We start from the raw sequence: 20,666 nt of genomic DNA, 5'->3' as shown, positions 1-20,666 counted from the left end.
ATATTCAAATTTCCCCAGTTGTCTCTAAAATATCCTTCAATTCCGGATCCAGTCAAGGTTCACATGTTGCATTCGGCTGTGACGTCTTTTTAGTTGGTATCCTTCAGTGTAGAATTGGCCCTCCTCCTTTTCTGCTCTTCACAATATTGACTACTTTGAGGAACTGAGGCCAGATCTTCAGCATTCTGGATTCACCTCCTTGTTTCCTCATGATCAGATTCAGGTCAGAAATTTCTGGTAGGAACATCTCACAGATGACTATGTAGTAGTTTTTAAGTAACAGTAGATTACTTAAGTAGAGAACTCGGAAATTTTCCTTTGTCACTTGGAATAGAAATCTAGTTTCCTCATAATTAGTTTATTTCTTAATTTTAAAGATATAATAATTCATTGCTCTTCATCTTTCACCTTCAGTTTAAGGATAGTAAGTAGATCTAAAAGTGATTATAATTTTAGAATATGTAAATTATGTCATCACATAAAGTTGATAAAATATTATATAGATTACTCTTACAGTCTAGGATCTAACTTTCAGATTTTCTTTTTATTCTTTCAATGGTATACAAAGTATAAATCAAAGCCATTCTGTGAAAAACTACTTTCCTGGGTGAAAAGTAGTAACTGTGCCAAAGTTATTGTTCTTTCAAGCAGTCATTCATATCACCGGAATGATCTACAGCTTCGCAGGTAAGTTTTTGTCTTTGAAAAATTATTTTTTTTATGATTTAGACAGTACTATGATGAGTTCTCTATTAAAAACTTAAAATAAATTTGAAAAGCCATGTATATCCTATCCTCTCCTCCCTAGAATTTAGAAAGAAGAAAGTAAAAGAAAATCAAGAGACAGGAGGGAGTACAGTTGGGTAGATCCTTTTACTTCCTATGGTTGGGGCACAGGCAGACTGTGGTGTAGAGATAGAGATGGTGCTGTGGTTGTTTGGTGTCGTGTGCATGATGGCAACATTACAAAGCTCAGCCGATGAAGAGAAAGAGGAGAAAGGGTACGTAAGATTTATTGGTTGATGATTTTTGAAAGGTTGGATTGAAATTTCTGTTTATTTTCATATATTCAACCATTTGTATTTACAGAAATACAGTTGCCTTTAAGTATAACTCCCAGGCATGTCAGACTGAAGTCTTTTATTTTTTATTTTTTATTTTTGTGAGGTAGATCAGCCCTGAGTTAACATCCACGCCAATCCTCCTCTTTTTTTGCTGAGGAAGACTGGCCCTGAGCTAACATCGGTGCCCATCTTCCTCCACTTTATGTGGGATGCTGGCACAGCATGGCCTGACCAGTGTGTCGGTGTGTGCCCGGGATCCGAACCCGGGCCACCAGCAGTGGAGCACATGCACTTAACCGCTATGCCATGGGGCCGGCCCCCAGACTGCATTCTTAAATGTAAGACAAAGTGTCCAAGAGATAGAAATATAAACTGTTTTGTTGCATTCCCATTTATGTACTTGTGAAATCATGATGAAAAAATATCAGCTAAGGGTAACCTTTCAAAACTGGAGCTAATTTCTAGGAATCTCACAAAAGACATTACATTTCTGGGAATCTCAGAATAGGCCTCACAGCCAGAAGGAGCATAACTGAGGAATAGGCTTATCTTCACCATGGCCCTGCCTTAGTTTAGGTTTTCCTATCTCTTCACACACTGTCTTAAGGTTGTAAATAGCAAGCCAGAGCAATATTTTTTACGTTATTCCATAGACTGCTGAAACTTGTGTTTTGCCTTGTGCAACAGAATATATGGAGAAGGAGATAATTTTTGCTAAAAGAGTTGATATTTGCCTTAATGTTCATATTTGTGAGTTTTTAGCAAGTTAATTGTATGATTGTTTCTAGTACTCCCTTCAGGTACCTACTTACACCTTCCATGCAAAAAAGTGTTCAAAATAAAATAAAGAGCCTTAACTGGGAAGAAATGGAAAAAAGCCCATGCATTCCTGAAATAAGTGATTCTGAGTTTTGTGTCCGTATTCCTGGAGGAGGTATCACAAAAACACTCTACGATGAGGGGTGAGTTTGTTTGCTTGGCTGTTCATTTGTTCCCCACCTCATTTAAAAATGAAAGAAGATAATTGGGAGAGTGTGTTGGATTACTTACTGGAACTTGGAAAATATATTTGAAAGATAGGTACTGTATTGCATTCAGGGGAAAGACTGAAATTTGGTTATAGGAGAATTGGTCCCTGAAAAGCCATATTTAATGCTTTGTTATATGTGGCATGTTAGAGATCCTGATACTTATTCTATGCAACCTCTACAATCTTTTTTTTTTGATGGTGGTGAAATATACATAACATTAAATTAACCATTTTTAAGTGTACAATTAAGTGGCATTAAATATAGTCGTGGTGTTCTATACCCATCACCACTATCCACTTTCAGAACTCTGTCATTGTTGTAAATAGAAAATCTGTACTCATTAAATAATAACTCCTATTTTACTTTTGTAAAATCAATAATAATGTCCTCACTTTCATTTCTGATTTTAGTAATTTGTCTTCTTGCTTTTATTCTGAGTCAGTCTGGCTAAACGTTTGTCAATTTTGTTGATCTTTTCAATAACTAACTTTTGGTTTTATTGATTTTCTCTGTTGTTTTTCTGTTTTCAATTTTATTTATCTCCACTCTAATCTTCATTATTTCCTTCCTTCTCCTAGCTTTGGGTTTCGTTTGCTCTTCATTTTAAGTTCCTAAAATGCAAACTTAAGTTACTGATTTGAGAAATTTCTTCTTTTTTAATGTATGTGTTTACAGCTGTAAATTTCCCTCTTAGCACTGCTTTAGCTACATCCCTTAAGTTTAGTATGTTGTGTTTTCATTTTCATTCATCCCTGAGTATTTTCTGATTTCCTTTGTGATTTCTTCTTTGACCCATTGGTTGTTTGATTTCCACATATTTGTGAATATTCTAGTTTTCCTTCTGTTGTCAATTTCTATTGTCATTCTATTGTGACTGAAAAAAACACTTTGTATGATTTGAATCTTTTTAATATATCAAGTCTCATTTTTGTGCCCTAACAAATGGTCTATCCTGGAGAATGTTCCATGTGCACTTGAGAAAAATGTGTATTCTGCTTTTGTTGGGTGGAGTGTTCTGTATATATCTGTTAGTTCTAATTGGTGTATAGTGTTGTCGAAGTCTTCTATTTCCTTATTAATCTTCTGTCTATTTGTTCTATCCATTATTGAACGTGTGGTATTGAAGTCTCCAGTTATTATTGTAGCACTGTCTATTTCTCCCTTCAGTTCTGTCAGTGTTTGCTTCATATACTTTGGGGCTCTTGTTTTGTGTGTATATGTTTATATTTATTGCATCTTCTTGATGGATCGACCTTCTTATCAATATATAATGGCCTTCTTTGTCTCTCGTAACAGTTTTTGACTTAAAGTCTATTTTGTCTGATACTAGTACAGCCATCCTGCTCTCTTTTGGTTACTGTTTGCTTAGAATATCTTTTTTCATCTTTTCATTTTCAAACCATATGTGTCCTTACATCTAAAGTGAGTCTTTCGCAGACAGCACATCGTTGGATTGTGTTTTTTTTAATCTATTCTGCCAATCTCTGTCTTTTGATTGGAGAGTTTAATCCATTTACCTTAAAAGTAGTTCCTAATAAGGACTTCTGTTATTTTGCTTTTTGTTTTCTATATGTCTTATACCTTCTTTTTCTTTTTACTGCCTTCTTTTGTGCTTAGTTGATTTTTTGTAGTGATGTGTTTTAATTCTCCTCACATCTCCTTTTGTGTATATTCTATAGATATTTACTTTGTGATTATGATGGCGATTGCATGTAACATCTTATAGTTATAACAATCTAATTTGAGTTGATACTAACTTCAGTTGCATGCAAAAACTACTCCTATACACGCTGTCCCCCCCGTTATGATATTGTTGTCTCAAATTACATCTTTATACGTTGTGTGCCCAAAAACATAGATTTATAGTTATTTTTATGCATTTGTCTTTTAAATACTCTATAGTCATTCTTGATTAGTCTTCAGGAATTGTGAACATTTTGAAGGCAAGTAAAAGTGAAGATGGAACCTAGAAAGAGATCTTTTCTCTTTTAGCCTCTCTTTTGGTAAATTGATTTATACGTTCATGCCTGGCTGCCATCAGATTTGTAGGCAGTTACACTATCCCTCTTTTTACCTGCTTTATCCCCAGCCTCCTGTTTCATAGACTGGAGGCTAAGTGCAGGGCTGAGCAGTAGGCCTTGCTGTATGCTTTACTCTCTCTGACTCTTCCTCCTTTCTGGGAATCGATGTGCCTGATAAGTTCATGGGAGACAGAGCTAATGGTTATGAAAAGGGGGAGGGGCAGCTGTTTAGAGGGTGGCTTCTGCTGCTTCTCGAGCTCATATAGAATACTCTCTACCTCTCGTGAAGAGAAATAAAGGAGGAGAATCCCTCTGGTGCCCTCAGCAGTGGCTTTAGAGAGTTGGGTAGAGCTAACCCTAGAAAAAACATATATCCCCACTACCATTGCTCAGAGTCAGCCAATAAATCTGCCTCTTTACTTAACATAAGAAATATCAGGAGGGGCTGACTCCGTGGTGTAGTGATTATGTTTGGGGCACTCTGCTTTGGCAGCCCCGCTTCACAGGTTTGGATCCCAGGTGTGGACCTACTCCACTCATCAGCCATGCTGTGGCGGTAACCCACATACAAAACAGAGGAAGATTCACACAGCATGTTAGCTCAGGGCCAATCTTCCTCAAGCAAAAAAAGAGAAAGATTGGCAACAGATGTTAGGTCAGGGCAAATCTTTCTCAGGAAAAAAAAAGAAATATCAGGAGTATAAAGCTAGCATTGCAAAATAGAATGACTGGTTTGCTTGCTCTGAAATCTATGTTGTGACTTCTGCGTGACCTGAAGAAGTCATAATAGTAGTAATAGTAATAGAAGTAGTAGTTATGGTAATAGTAGCAAATTGTGCCTGGTACTGTTCTGTGCACCTCACATGTATTAAGTCATTTAATTCTCATAATAACCATTATTAACTGTGTGTTATAAATAAGAAAGTTGAAGAGCACAAGGTTAAGTAACTGCTAAGTCATACAGGTAGTAAATGACAGAGACAGGATTCAAACACAGACATCTGGCCCCAAATCCTGCACTTTTAAACACTTCACCCATGGTCCAGGATCACAGTGAGCTTTATTGTTTGTCTAAAAGTTGAACCTATTCCTTGTTACAAGCATACTTCGTTCTTATTGCGCTTCACTTTATTGCATTTCACAGATGTTGCATTTTTGTGACTCTTCTGAATTTTTGTTTGTGGTTACCATGTGGTTTTTATAAAAGGTGTCATAGATAAGATAGTCCTTTTTCTGCTGATAGCCTCTTATCTTCATTTGCCTATGCAGGTTCTGTCCTTTTCCTTTTCTCCTTATGTTTTTGTTGTCACAAATTATCCCTTTTTTGTGTTGTGAATTTGTTACCAAATTGAAGTGGTTATAGTTATTATTCATGCTTCTTTTCCCTTTAATCTTCATGTTATAATTAAGTGTCTACTATCCTTTTCTGATACAGATTTGCAGTTTTCTGATTCTATTTATCACCTTTCTTTAAAGCTTTGTATACCCTTGCCTTTCCGTTTCAGGTAGGAGGGCTCCTTTCAACATTTCTTGTAAGACAGGTTTAGTGGCAGAGACTTCCTTCAGCTTTTGTTTGTCTGGAAAAGCCTTTATTTCTCCTTCATATCTGAAAGATAACTTTGCTGGATAGAGTGTTCTTGACTGACAGTTTCTATCTTTCAGTATTTTGACGCTACTCTCTCCTGGCCTGTAGGGTTTATGCTGAGAAATCTGCTGATAGTCTAATGTGATTCCTTTGTAGGTTATTTTCTTTTTCTCCCTGGCCACTTTTAATATTCTCTCTTTGTCATTGATTTTATCATGTGTGACATGTGACATATTATCATGTGTCTTAGAGAAAGTCTTTTTGTGTTGAGATAATTAAGTGTCCTATTAGCTTCATAGATTTGTATATCTGGTTCCTTCCCCAGGTTTGGGAAGTTCGCAGCTATTATTTCTTTAAATAAGCTATCTGCTCCCTTCTCTCTCTCTTCTCCTTCTGGGATACCCATTACCCTTATGTTGCCCTTTCTAATAGAGTCAGATAATTCTCATAGAACTTCTATGTTTTTTTTAAAGTCTTGGTTCTCTCTCCTTTTCTACCTGCATCATTTCTAGGTTTCTGTCTTCCATATGATCTGCTCTATTTCCAATGCTTTCTAATGCATTCTTCATCTTATTTATTGAATTCAGCTCCGTAATTTCTGTTTGTTTTTTCCTCAGAGTTTCAATCTCTTTGGTCAAGTATTCCTTCTGTTCATTGATTTCATTCCTGAGCTCGTTGAATTGCCTTTCTGAGTTTTCTTGTAGCTCCTTGAGTTTTTTCATGACCTCTGTTTTGAATTCTTTATCAGATAGATCACAAACTTCCGTGACTTTATGTTTGGTTTCTGGAGAATTGTTTTCTTTATGTAGTACCATGGTACCATGACTTATTGTGCACTTGTTGTAGCAAACATGTTTTTTTGTTTAAGTATAGCTTTGTTTTGATTCAAACTTTTCAACTGCTTGGAGATTAGAAGCCTTTCTTTTGTTTTTCAGTAGGTGGCGCTGTAGTGCTAGTTTTTTGTCTCTCTCACCTGAGCTGCCTCTGGTATATTTGGACATCTGCACAATCCACCCACCCTTGGCTTGGCCTCTCTTTGAGGTGTCGTGGGTATTCTTATGGTTGCCGCTTGCACTTCTCGGAGGTCACTGTTGCCTTGCTGATGACGCTGCGATCACCGGCTTTGCCACAGGGGCGCAGGATGGCTAATGCCTCATGCCTCAACCAAGTCCAGGATCACCTGGGTCGGAGCCCTGGTGGAGGGAGGAGGAGGAGATTGGGGAGGGAGCCAGGTACCTGGGGCACCATCTCAGCTGTTGCCTATTACCTTGTGGTCATAGGCACCACTGCAATTGGGATGTCTGAGTTCTGTGCACACCTCCACAGTTGCTACCAGGCTCGAGGGGAGGGCGGCAGGATCATGGGGCTCCGCTTCCACTGCTGCTCTGCTTCCCTTGGCCACAGGTGCCCCCATGCCTGGCTGGCTGGAATCGCATGTGAGCCTCTGCTGCTGCTCACCAAATTCTCTCGGGCTGTGGGTGGCCAGGATCCAGGATCCTGGGCTTTACCTTTGCTGATCCCCCATTTAGCCTTCTCTGTATGCTCCGGTTCACCCACCTTTGTGTGGATCTTTCTGGTGTCCTGGTGTGTTGTGCAATTTAGCCTTTGTTGGGTTATGGATGTTTTATTCACTGTGGATTGAAGGGGAGAGACAAAAGGATTCTCTCACACTGCCGTGATGATGATATCTGATATTGCAATTTTTTTTACAAGGCTCTCCGTCAGCAAAAAGATTATGACTCGATAAAGCCTCAGATGACAGTTAACATTTTTTAGCAATAAAGTTTTTTTCTTTCCTCCCCGAAGCCCCGTTACATAGTTGTATATTTTTGTTGTAGGTCCTTCTTGTTCATCTGTGGGAGCTGCCACCACAACATGGCTACTGACAGCCAAGTAGTTCCACACCCGGGAACCAAACCTGGGCCACTAAAGTGGAGCGCACCGAACTTTAACCACTGGGCCATCAGGGCTGGCTTGCAATAAAGTATTTTTTAATTAAGATATATACATTGTTTATTTAGAAACAATGTTATTGCACACTTAATAGACTACAGTTTAGTGTAAACATAACTTTTATGTGCACTGAGAAACCAAAAAATTTGTGTGACTCACTTTATTGTGATATTCACTTTATTGCAGTTGTCTAGAACTGAACCCACGATATCTCCAAGGTATGCCTGTATTTGTAATTATTTATGCCCCTGCTTTCTTTCTGAAGATATTTGACTTCTCTGTCAGAAAGGATGCAGGCTTCTCAACTTGTTTTCCCGGTACAACTTGTTTTGTCATCTCTGGCCATACTTACATATCATTCTAGCATTCTCTTTTTCCCTGAAAACCTACTCTATTCTTATTAAAGCCATCATTTCCTTCAACTTTTCTTTTTTTCCTAGTCCTTCACCCATTTGTGTTTTTACTTCTTTTCTTGTCTGGCTTATTCCCATAATAAATATATCATTTCAACTATTCTCCTACAGCCTGGAAGCCCTGGCTACAGATCATTCTCTGCCCCTGCCCTGCAAACGTTCAGCTTTGAATCCTTCTCCTGCTTCATTCAGTCCCATCGTGTGTGGCCCTGCTGCTGTATCAGCCTGCTCGGGCTGCCATAACAAAATATCAGACTGGGTGGCTTCAACAGCTGAGATTTATTTCCTCAGAGTTCTGGAGGCTAGAGGTCTGAGATCAGGGTGCCAGCGTGGTTGGGTTATAGTGAGGGCCCCCTTCCCAGCTTGCAGATAGCCACCTTCTGGCTGTACCATCACATGGCAGAGAGAGAGCTCTCTCTCCCTCTCTTATGAGGCCACAGTCCTGTCGGGTTAGTGCCCCACCCTTATGACCTTGTTTAACCTTAATTACCTCCTAGAGATCCTGTCTCCAGATATAGTCACATTGAGGGTTAGAGCTTCAACATACGAGTTTTGGAGGGACACGATTCAGTCCATAGCAACTGCTATCAAGGTCTCTTAATTGATTCTCCTGCCTCCTCCATTCTTTTTTTTTTTTTTTTGAGGAAGATCAGCCCTGAGCTAACATCCGTGCTAATCCTCCTCTTTTTGCTGAGGAAGACTGACTCTGAGCTAACATCTATTGCCAATCCTCCTCCTTTTTTTTTTTTTTTTCTTCCCCCAAAGCTCCAGTAGATAGTTGTGTGTCATAGCTGCACATCCTTCTAGTTGCTGTATGTGGGACGCGGCCTCAGCATGGCCGGAGAAGCAGTGCGTCAGTGCGCACCCGGGATCCGAACCCAGGTCGCCAGTAGCGGAGCGCGCGCACTTAACCGCTAAGCCATGGGGCCGGCCCGTCCATTCTTACCCACTCTGATCCATCTCAGCAGTGTTGTTAGAATTAACTTTCTAAAATGCAAAACTGATCACAATACTCCCTGAATAAAATCGATCAGCAATTTTAGTTGCTTTTTGCAGAATCTGGTTCATACTCCTTAATATGCTATAAAGGCCCTACAGGATCTCCTTACCTGGCTCGTTATCCACCTTGCGCTCTGTACTCCAGCTCAACTACCGGCAGTCATGGTTTCCTAACAGCTGTCTCTTTCTTCCTCGCCTTTGTTCCCTCTCCTTTTCTCCTCTTGTCTCCCTTGCAAAAACCTACCCAGTTTCCAAGAGTCAGCTCACACTTCACTTCCTCTGCAACTTGCTTGAGCAATTTACTACTCTCTTTGTACTCCCGCTGCACTCCACCCCTTCAAACTGACTTCTTATTTCTTCACAAATCAGTCTCCCACTTTTGCTTCTGACCGTGTCAGAGCAACTGACAGTCAGTCAGTTGCTGACTGTCAGAGCAAGTCAGAGCATCAGACTTGCTCTCCTGCCATAAACAACTGGAAACTGGACAGAATGAAGGAAAAAACTGTTTTTCAGACATTGCACAACAAGCAGCACACAACTGTGATCCCTGAGAGGAGGCAAATAAGGTCCTCTAATTGCCCCAACTTTCTGCTTGGAGATGCTTTCTGGACTGCAGCCCAGGGAGGGGGAGGAAACTCAAGCAGAGCACTGCAGTGTTGCTGAGTTTGACAAGCCAAGAGATCAGAGTTCGGGAAGGCCAAGACAACTGGAAAATATAGGGCAGAGAACCAGAGAGGAGGGAGCTACTCAGAAGAACTCCTCTAGGGTCTCCCTGAGTCTTTTGCTGAATTCTAAGCCACACGTGTGTAGGGTGAAACTCCATGAGGCCAAAGAACAACTTCTGGGTAGCTGTAACTTGTCCACAAAGTTAGCAACAATAAAAAATATTATAAAAGTTAGACATACTCATTATAGAACATTTGGAAAATGTAGAATAGTCAAAAGAAGTAATATTTAAAATATTCAAGTTCTGTCACCCATAAGTAACTATCACTACTAATTTTTTTTGAGGTCACATTGATTTATAACAATATGTATGTTTCAGGTGTACATCATTGTATTTCGACTTCTGTATAGACTGCATCATGTTCACTACCAAAAGTATAGTTTCCATCCCTCAACATACACATGTACCCCTTTACCCCTTTTGCCCTCCCCCTGCCTGTTTCCCCTCTGGTAACCACCAATCTGTTTTTCGTATCTATGTGTGTGTGTGTTTATCTTGCACATATGAGTGAAGTCATAAGGTAATTGTCTTTCTGTGTTTGACTTATTTTGCTCAGCATAATATCCTCAGGGTCCACCCATGTGGTCGCAAATAGCACAATTTTGTCCTTTTTTATGGCTGAGTAGTATTCCATTGTATAGATGTACCACATCGTCTTTATTCATTCATCTGTTGATGGGCGCTTAGGTTATTTCCAAGTCTTGGCTATTGTGAATAATGCTACAGTGAACATAGGGGTGCTTAGATCTTTTCAAATTAGTGTTTTTGAGTTCTTTGGATAAGTATTCAGAAGTGGAATAGCTGGATCATATGGTATTTCTATTTTTAATTTTTTAAGAAATCTCTTCACTGTTTTCCGTAGTGGCTGCACCAATTTACATACCCCCCAGTAGTATATCATGGTTCCTTTTTCTCCACATCCTTTCCAACACTTGTTATTTCTCATCTTGTTAATTATAACCATTTTAGCAGGCGTGAGGTGATGTCCCAATGTAGTTTTTATTTGTTTTTCTTTATTAGTAATGTTGGACATCTTTTCATGTGCTTGTTGGCCATCTATATATCTTCTTTGGAAAAACATCTGTTCAGATCCTCTGCCCATTTATTGATCAGCTTGTTGATTTTGTTGTTGTTGAGTTCCATGAATTCATATATTTTGAAGATTAACCCCTTGTTGGATATAGGATTTGCAAATATTTTCTCCCAGTTGGTGGGTTGTCTTTTCGTTTTGTTGATAGTTTCCTTTGCTGTGGAGAAGCTTTTCAGTTTGATGTAGTCCCATTTGTTTATTGTTTCTTTTGTTTCCCTTCCCTGGTGAGACATGGTATTCAAAAAGATAATGCTAAGGCTAATGTCAAAGAGTGTACTACCTATGTTTTCTAGGAGTTTTATGGTTTCAGGTCTTACATTCAAGTCTTTAATCCATTTTGAGTTAATTTTTGTGTATGGTATAAGATAATGGTCTACTTTCATTCTTTTGCACATGGCTGTCCAGTTTTCCCAACACTATTTATTGAAGAAACTTTCTTTTCTCCATTGTAGTGTTCTTGACTCCTTTGTCGAAAAATTAGCTGTCCATAGATGTCTGGGTTTATTTCTGGGCTCTGAGTTCTAGTCTATTGATCTGTGTGTGTTTTTCTGCCAGTACCATGCTGTTTTGATTACTATAGCTTTGTGGTATATTTTGAAATCAGAGAGCTTTATTCTTTTTTCTCAGGATTGCTTTGGCTATTTGGGGTCTTCTGTTGTTCCATATAAATTTTAGGATACTTTCCTCTATTTCTATGAAAAATGTCATTGGGGTTCTGATTGGAATTGAATTGAATCTGTAGATTGCTTTAGGTAATATGGACATTTTAGCTATGTTAATTCTTCCAATCCATGAGCACAGAATATTTTTCCGTTTCTTTATGTCTTCAGTTTCTTTCAATAATGTCTGATAGTTTTCAGTTTATGGGGCTTTCACCTCATTGGTTAAATTTATTCCTGGGTGTTTTATTCTTTTTTTGCAATTGTATGTGGGATTGTATTCCTGATTTCTCTTTCTCCTAGTTCGTTGTTAGTGTAAAGAAATGCAGTTGATTTTGTACCCTGCAACTTTACAGTCTTCGTTAATTATTTCTAATAAGTTTCTAGTGGATTCTTTAGTGTTTTCTATATAGAGATCATGTCATCTGCAAATAGTAACAGTTTTACGTCTTCCATTCCAACTTGGATACCTTTTATTTCTTTTTTTGCCTAATTGCTCTGGCTAGGACTTCCAATACTATGCTAAATAAGAGTGGTGAGAGTGAGCATCCTTGTCTTGTTCCTGTTCTTAGAGGAATAGCTTTTGGTTTTTCACCATTGAGTATGGTGTTGGCCATGGGTTTGTCATATGTGGCCTTTAGTATATTGAGGTACTTTCCTTCTATACCCATTTTATTCAGAGTTTTTATCATAAAGGGATGTTGAGTTTTGTCAGATGCTTTCTCTGCATCTATTGAAATGATCATGTGACTTTTATTCTTTGTTTGCTTAATGTGGTGTATCACATTGATTGATTTGTGGATGTTGAACCATCCATGCACCCCTGGAATAAATCCCACTTGATTATGGTGTATGATCCTATAATGTATTATTGTATTAGAGTTGTTAATATTTTGTTGAGGATTTTTATATCTAGGCTCATCAGCATTATTGGCCTGTAATTTTCCTTTTTTGTGTTGTCCTTATCTGGTTTTGGTATCAGGGTAATGTTGGCCTCGTAAAATGGATGAGGAAGCATCCCATCCTCTTCAATGTTTGGAAGAGTTGGAGAAAGATAGGAATTAAATCTGCTTTCAGTGTTTGGTAGAATTTATCAGAGATGCCTTCTGGTCTTGGACTTTTGTGTTTTGGGAGGTTTTGATTACTGTTTCAATCTCTTTACTTCTGATTGGTCTATTCAGATTCTGAGTTTCTTCTTGATTCAGTTCTGTGAGGTTGTATGATTCTAAGAATTTATCCATTTCTTCCAGATTATCCAATTTGTTGGCATATAGCTTTTCATAGTATTCTCTTATAATCCTTCGTAATTCTGTGGTGTCCGTTGTAATTTCTCTTTCATTTCTGATTGTATTTGAGCTTTCTCTTTTTTTTTCTTAATGAGTCTAGCTAAGTGTTTGTCAATTTTCTTTGTCTTTTCAAAGAACTAGCTCTTAGTTTCACTCATCATTTCTGTTGTCTTTTTAGTCTCTATTTCATTTATTTCTCCTCTGGTTTTTATTATTTCCTTCCTTCTCCTGACTTTGGTCTTCATTTGTTCTTCTTTTTCTGGTTCTTTTAGGAATAGTGTTAGATTGTTTATTTGAGATTTTTCTTGTTTCTTGAGGTAGGCCTGTATTGCTATATACTTTCCTCTTAGTACTGCTTGTGCTGCATCCCATAAGTTTTGGTATGTGTGTTTTCATTTTCATTTGTTTCCAGGTATTTTTTTATTTTTTCTTTGATTTCTTCATTGATCCAGTAATTGTTCAGTAGTGTGTTGTTTAGTCTCCACATATATGTAACTTTTCCAGCTTTCTTCTTGTAGTTGTTTTCTAGTTTCATACCATCATGGTCAGAAATGACGCTTGATATGATTTCAGTCTTCTTAAATTTATTGAGGCTTGTTTTGTTTCCCAACATATGATCTGTCTTGGAGAATGTTCCATGTGCACTTGAGAAGAATGTGTATTCTGCTGCTTTCAGATGGAATATTCTGTATATATCTATTAAGTCCATCTGGTCTAGTGTTTCATTTAAGGCCAGTGTATCCTGTCGACTTTCTGTCTGGATGATCTATCCATTGATATAAGTGGTGTGTTAAAGTCCCCTATATTATTTTGTTGCTGTCAGTTTCTCCCTTTAGGTCTGTTAATAGTTTCTTTATATGCTTTGGTGCTCCTGTGTTAGGTTCATATATATTAATAAGTGTTATGTCTTCTTGGTGGAATGCCCCTTTTATCATCATATAATGTCCATCTTTGTCTCTTGATCTTTTTTTGGCTTAAAGTCTATTTTTTCTGATACAAATCTGGCTATTCCTGCTTTCTTTTGGTTGCCATTTGCTTAGAGTATCATCTTCACTCTGAGCCAATGTTTGTCCTTGGAGGTGAGATAGGTCTGTTGGAGGCATCGTATTGTTGGGTCTTGTTTTTAATCCATCCAGCCACTCTGTGTCTTTTGATTGGTGAATTCAATCCAATTACATTTAGAGTGATTATTGATATACTTGGGCTTAATACTGCCATTTTAACTGCTGTTTTCAAATTGTTCTATATTTCCACTATTTCTTTTTCCCTGTATCTCTGTCTGCCGTTTTAGTTCGGTGAGTTTCTGTGATGTTTTTCTCAGTTTCCTGTTCATTTATGTGTGACTCTGCTCTGATTTTTTGTTTTGTGGTTACTTTGAGGTTTGTATAAAAGATCTCATAGATGACATAGTCCTTTTTCTGCTTATAACATCTTACCTCCATTAGCCTATGCACATTCCATTCTTTTCCTCTTCCTCTTCTATGTTTTTGTTGTCACAAATTATCTTTTTTGTGTGTGTTGTGAGTTTGTTACTAAATTTAGGTGATTATAGTTATTTTTTATGCTTTCTTTCTCTTTAGCCTTTATGTTATAATTAAGTGTTTACTAACTTATTCTGATACAGAGTTGCAATTTTATGATTCTGTTTCTCTATTTGTCACCTTGCTGGAAGCTTTGTAAACCTTTGCCTTTTTGTTTCAGGTAGGAGAGTTCTTCTCAACATTTCTTGTAAGGCAGGTCTAGTGGCAGTGGACTCCCTCTGCTTTTGTTTGTCTGGGAAAGCTTTTATTTCTCCATATCTGAAGGATAACTGCTGAATAGAGTATTCTTGGCTGATAATATTTTGAATATATCACTCTCCTCTCCTAGCCTGTAGAGTTTCTGCTGAGAAATCTGCTGATAGCCTGGTGGGAGTTCCTTTGTAAGTTTTTCTCTCTTTGGCTGCCCTTACTATTCTTTCTTTGTCATTGACTTTTGACAGTTTTAATATAATATGCCTTGGAGGTCTTTTTGCATTAAGATAATTAGAAGTTCTATTAGCTTCATGTACTTGTATATCCAGTTACTTCTCCAGGTTTGGGAAGTTCTCAGCTATTATTTCTTTAGATAAGCTATCTGCTCCCTTTTCCCTCTCTTCTCCTTCTAGGATACCCATTATCTTTATGTTGCTTTTCCTAATTGAGTTGGACATTTCTCATAGGATTTCTTCATTTTCTTTAAATCTTAGTTCTCTCTCTTCCACCAGAATCATTTCTAGATTTTTATCTTCGAGCTCGCTAATTCTCTCTTCCATATGGTCTGCTCTGTTTCCAATGCTTTCTACTTTATTTTTCACCTCATTAATTGTGTTCTTCATCTCCAGAATGTGTTTGGTTTTTTTTAGAGTTTCAATCTCTTTGGTGAAGTACTCCTTCTTTTCATTAATTTTATTCCTGAGCTCATTGAACTGTCTTTCTGAGTTTTCTTGTAACTGGTTGAATTTCTTCGTGACTGCTATTTTGAATTTTCTGTCAGTTAGATTGCAGTCTTTGTGACTTCAAGTTTGGTTTCTGGAGAGTTGTCATTTTCTTTCTGTGCTACCATGTTACTGTAGTTCTTTATGGTGCTTAATGACTTGTTCCTCTGCCGGCGCATTTGTGGTAGTAACACCTTTCTTATTTGGGTAAGGCTTTGGTTATTTTGATTCTGAACTACTTCTGGTTGTATTTGAGAGTCTGCTCTCTCTACCCTCCACCGCCTCTGCCAGAGGTATCATCAATGTGCTCCTTGCACTGCTTGTGCCTCCAAGATTGCTGTTGCCTTGCTGTTTAAGATATCACTGCAGTCGCAGGTGTCCCCACTGGAATCACCAGGCTGCAAGCACCTCTGCTGCTTTCAGGGTTGCATGGGTCTCGTGTTCCCCCACTGGTTCTCTGTGGGCTCTCCATGGGCTCGCGTGCTGCTACCACATGGACCACCTGTGCTGCTGCTCCCAGGTTATCTCTGGGAGATGGCAGCACCGCTGCTTGGGGCACTAGGTGCATGGGTGTCACTGCCGCTGCCAGGGTCTCAGGGTCTTGTATGTAGCCCCCGCTGCCAGTAGGGCCAGTGTCACGGGGGGCTGGGTCACAGATACTGCTGCGTTTCCTGAAGCCTCAGGGTGCAGGTGCCACCTGCCACTGCTGGGGGAGGGGCAGGAGCTGAGCCAGGAGTTGTATTGCTGCTCCTCCAGCCTCTGGTCTCTGGTGCCACTGTGCTTTGTGAAATCTCAGGTCAGGGCCCCACCACCAGTGCCAGGGGTATCCACGTTTTGGATGCAGCTCCCACTGCTGGGTGGGCAGGTGTTGCAGTCACAGCCACTGGGGAAGGTGATGGGGGCTGTTCCCTTAGTTCCACTGCCTCCTGGAGGCTCGGTTCACCTACTTTAAGGTGTATGAATATATGGATCTCCAAGGCATTCTGGTGCACTGTGCAAGGAGGCCTTTGTTGATCACTGGTTGTCCCATTGGTTGTAACTTAGAGGAGAGAGACACAGGGAACAACTCATTCCACCATGATGCTGACATCACCCCCCCACACTACTAATTTTTTGATCTTTCTTCCCAGCTTCTTTAAAGTATAGTTGAATTGCATGTATGTATCTGCAAGATAGTGCAACCCTAACGTTTGTAACGTTAGAGTTCATCCTATTCAAAGATTTTTCTCACAAAATCAATTTTCTTTTAATTTTTCGTAGCAAATCTTTTATTCATTTATACCAAGCCAATGTTTAATGTTCAGTGCAATTATATATTCATTGGAATAAAGAATTTTTGAAATTGAAAAAAAAAACCTTATCATACCGCTTATAGAATTTTGAATCCTTTTTTTCCCTCAGTGCGTATCATGATTATTTGCTGAATTTTTCCTAATGTACATATTTTGCCTTCCCATTATTAGAACAAATATGTGTTCTGGTCTCTGGAAAAGATAGTATTAGTTACTCTAATAATAAATGATGGCAGTGGTGTGGCTGATCTGGGATCCCTTATGTTTAATTGGAATAGAAGTATATTTGTAATTTAATAAGAATATATTTCAGGTGCTAGATTTTAATGTCACAGAAAGTAATAAAATAAGTCATTCTCCACTTACCTTTTTTACAGAGAGAACCAGAGGATGGTATTAAACTGTTATTCTACTATTTGCGTTACAGAGTAGTAGAAGAGGCACTGTGAGTTCAGGACTGTCCCCCTGCACTTTTCAAGCTAGAGCCTTTAAAATGAAGGCACAGCCAGGGAGGCCAGCCTTCCCCACACAGGAGACATTTCTAAGGCTGTCATAGCATGAATATTTAGGAACTAGAATCTTCTGAGCCATCACAGCTCACAGTGCTTCCATACAAAGCTTGAGAGCCTTTAAGATACTTGAGAACTATGTACTGAGATGGTATAATTAATGCTAACAAGTTCCAGTTCCTTTTTTTTTTTTTCAATTTTATTTATTTATTTATTTAATCTTTTTGTGAGGAAGATCAGCCCTGAGCTAACATCCGATGCCAATCCTCCTCTTTTTGCCGAGGAAGGTGGGCCCTGGGCTAACATCCATGCCCATCTTCTTCTCCTTTATATGGGACGCTGCCACAGCATGGCTTGACAAGCGGTGCGTCGGTGCAAGCCTGGGATCCGAACCTGCAAACCCTCAGGCCGCTGAAGCAGAGGGTGCACTTAACTGCTACACCACCAGGCCGGCCCCTACAACTTCCAGTTTCTAATGTTGAGAGACTGAGATGCTGTGTTAGACTCTCCTGGTACACCTGAGACTTCTGAACCTGCATGTCAGAGTCTCTTCCACATGTTAAATTCCCTGCTTAGCAGCCCAACTCACCTTTATTTCTGTAGCTCTCTGTCTGCCTATCACGTGCTCTCGACTTTTGGCATTACGTTTTTCTGGTACTTCTTGGTTTTCGGTGTTAGCAGTGATTTTTGCTTTTGTTGGCAAACAGCTTTTTGCATTGGTGTATCTCCATCTCATCACTATCTTGAGGCATTTAGAGCATAACAGTTAGGACACTGTTTTCATGTCAGAAGGACCTAAGTTCAAATCCCACCTCTGCCACTTCCTAGATAGAGAACTTTGAGCATGTTAACCATGGTTTAGTCCCTTTAGAGCTCAGTTGCCTCACAGTGATAGCTGACACTTACACAGCATTGACTGTGTATTCCACACTGTTTTAAGTACTTTGCCTCCGTTACCTCCTTTAAACCTCACAACAGGCTGTGAGGTCAGTTCTACTGTGACCCCTCCTTTACAGATGAGGAACACTAAAGCCCTAATTAAAAACTTGCCCAACATATGTGGTAAGTGCAGAGCTAGAATTTGAATCCAGGTATTCTGTCCTTCCCGTTATTTCAAACTGATGCATTCATAAAATGGAGACAATTATAACTTCCTCAAGGATTGTTATAGGGATTGAATCATAAAATATGCAGACAATGCTTAGCACATAATAATCACTCAATAAATGGAATCTGTAAGAAGTACTAGTTTCTTTCCCTTTAACTGTTCTGCTCTATTCTGCACTTTTCCTTTCCTGCTTTAGACTTTTTATTTGTTTGTTTTGTGAGGAAGATCAGCCCTGAGCTAACAGCTGTGCCAATCTTCCTCCATTTTGTACGTGGGACGCCTGCCACAGCATGGCTTGATGAGTGGTGCGTTGGTCTGCGCCTGGGATCTGGACCTGCAAACCCCGGGTGGCCAAAATGGAGCATGTGAACTTAACTACTATGCCACTGGGCCGGCTCCACGCTGCTTTAGATTGTTAATAACAAGGGTCTTGTTTTCTTTCAGTTTCTTTGCTGTGGTGCTTCCGGAAATCACTGTCTTCTGCAGTAGGTTTTGGGAGTAGATCAGAACATACCTCATGTGCTATAGCCATGGATAGAGGGTTTGTTTTTTCATGCAGCCTTGGTGTGAGGCACAAACTTGTGTATGCCCAGAGTGGGTGTTATGTGGTTCCTAGTCCTGTCCCCACAAATAGAAGAATATATCTGGGGCAAAGGGAGATAAATGAGTGATCTTATGATGTGGCATCTTCTCCTTGCCTGCAACCTGGCAGATTATCTTAGCTATAAAAACAGACATACTGGAATCAGTATCAGTGAAGAATACTTAATTATTATTTTTATTTGTTGTAGCTGTTCGAAAGAAATCCCAGTGGCAGTTCTGCTGAAATTTGTTTCAGAAGGAGACAATATCCCAGATGCATTAGGTCTTGTTGAGTATCTTAATGAATGGCTTCAGATAATCAAACCACGTGTAAGTTTTACTACAGCATAAACCTCTGATTTCTCTGGTTATGTATTCATAAACTTGCATTTTATATATTATATAAGTAGACCAAATAAGTGAAAGTTTATGTTAAATATAGACATAACTTTATATAGAATTTAGTTTAGCTGAAGTTTTGAAAAGGAAAGAGGGTAGGTAGTTAACCAACCTATTGTCTACAGCCCTCATTAAGGCTGATTTTCCAAAAAAGGAAAATCTGAAGTACTTCATTGTATTCATTGTCTTTGTTGCATTAATTATAATAGACAGCTTCTTACAAGAATAAACAAGTCTTGTTTGGAATTCAGGATTTTTTTTTTTTTTTAGGAAAGCACAAGGTATTACTATGTGAGCAATACTGTAGCTATTGAACGTGCATTATAATTAAAATGTTTTTCTCTATTATGAAATAAGAACGTTAAACCCAGGGAAATCAGGTAGCCTTTAGGCATAACAAGTACCATAAAGCTGCTTTATATGGTAGGTATCTGTCTTTTTAATTTGTGGCTTTTGCCAAGAAGAAATTGATACAAATCACACAGCACTGACTTTTTTTTTTTTTTTTTTTACCACCTATTCCTTTTGAATTTGGTTTTACTTGATGGACTCCATCCACAGAGATTCTGGCATGTCTTTATGATTTAGAACTTGAGGAAATTTATCTTCAGTTGAGATAAAGTCTTCTAGAAATTTATTATTTTCTTTTTCCTTGCAATAAAACTCAGCTAAAAGTGTCAAAACCAAAAGGAACAAAAAAAAATTAGAGAAAGGAGACTTGTGTAATACTTACATGTTAAAGGGAGATTTCTTGGTAAAATTGAGAGATTAAAATATTTTATTCTTCAGTTACAGAGCGATGACCCCACAGCATCTGCCTTGCCCTGGAAAATACCAAGTTCTTGGAGATTACTCTTTGGCAGTGGTCTTCCTCCTGCACTTTTTTGATCTGTTTTCAGTTTTATGCTTCATGTCCCAAGATACTTATTACCAACCCAACTGTTAAACAACTATGTGAAAAGTGATATTATCTGAGAATGTATTATGAAATGAATCTTTACTTTTCACAGAAAATCTTAAAGAAAAAAGGTTGTTTTTGCCATGACTTTCATGACATACAAAAAATGTAAATTTTGTACAATAAAATATTTCCTAAGTAATTTGTCTGAAATGTATTTTTATTTTTTTAACTCAGACTTCTGTATTAGTTTCCTATTTCTGCTGTAACAAATTACCACAAATGTAGTGGCTTAAAACAACAGAAATTTGAGCCAGCCCTGATGGCCTAGTGGTTAAAGTTTGGCATGCTCCACTTTGGTGGCCTGGGTTCGGTTCCCGGGCGTGGAACCACACACCACTCATCTGTCACTAGCCATGCTGTGGCAGCAGCTCACATAAAAGAACTACAAGGACTTACAACTAGAATATACAACTATGTACTAGGGCTTTGGGGAGGAAAAAAAAGAGAGAGAGGAAGATTGACAACAGATGTTAGCTCAGGGTGAATCTTTCCTGGGGGAGAAAAAAACCAGAAATTTATCATCTTACAATTC

At 38.7% G+C, this 20,666-nt stretch overlaps 1 protein-coding gene across 1 annotated transcript in view; it reads left to right on the top strand.

The window, feature by feature from the left end:
* The window catches only part of LOC131415284 (proteasome assembly chaperone 2), a 29,458-nt gene extending 9,191 nt beyond the window's left edge, over positions 1-20,267 (top strand). The window contains exons 4-7 of the mRNA XM_058556797.1: positions 569-687; positions 1,853-2,026; positions 18,984-19,104; positions 19,969-20,267. Of these exons, the coding sequence (XP_058412780.1) occupies positions 569-687; positions 1,853-2,026; positions 18,984-19,104; positions 19,969-20,061 (507 nt within the window). The 3' untranslated portion in view covers positions 20,062-20,267. The remainder of the gene's footprint in view (positions 1-568; positions 688-1,852; positions 2,027-18,983; positions 19,105-19,968) is intronic.
* Positions 20,268-20,666: the final 399 nt, after the last annotated feature.

Source organism: Diceros bicornis, chromosome 16 (genome assembly GCF_020826845.1).
Source record: "Diceros bicornis minor isolate mBicDic1 chromosome 16, mDicBic1.mat.cur, whole genome shotgun sequence".
In the NCBI taxonomy this organism is placed as follows: domain Eukaryota; kingdom Metazoa; phylum Chordata; class Mammalia; order Perissodactyla; family Rhinocerotidae; genus Diceros; species Diceros bicornis.
Note: the sequence above shows the minus strand (reverse complement) of the source record. Positions and strands in the feature narration are given on the sequence as shown.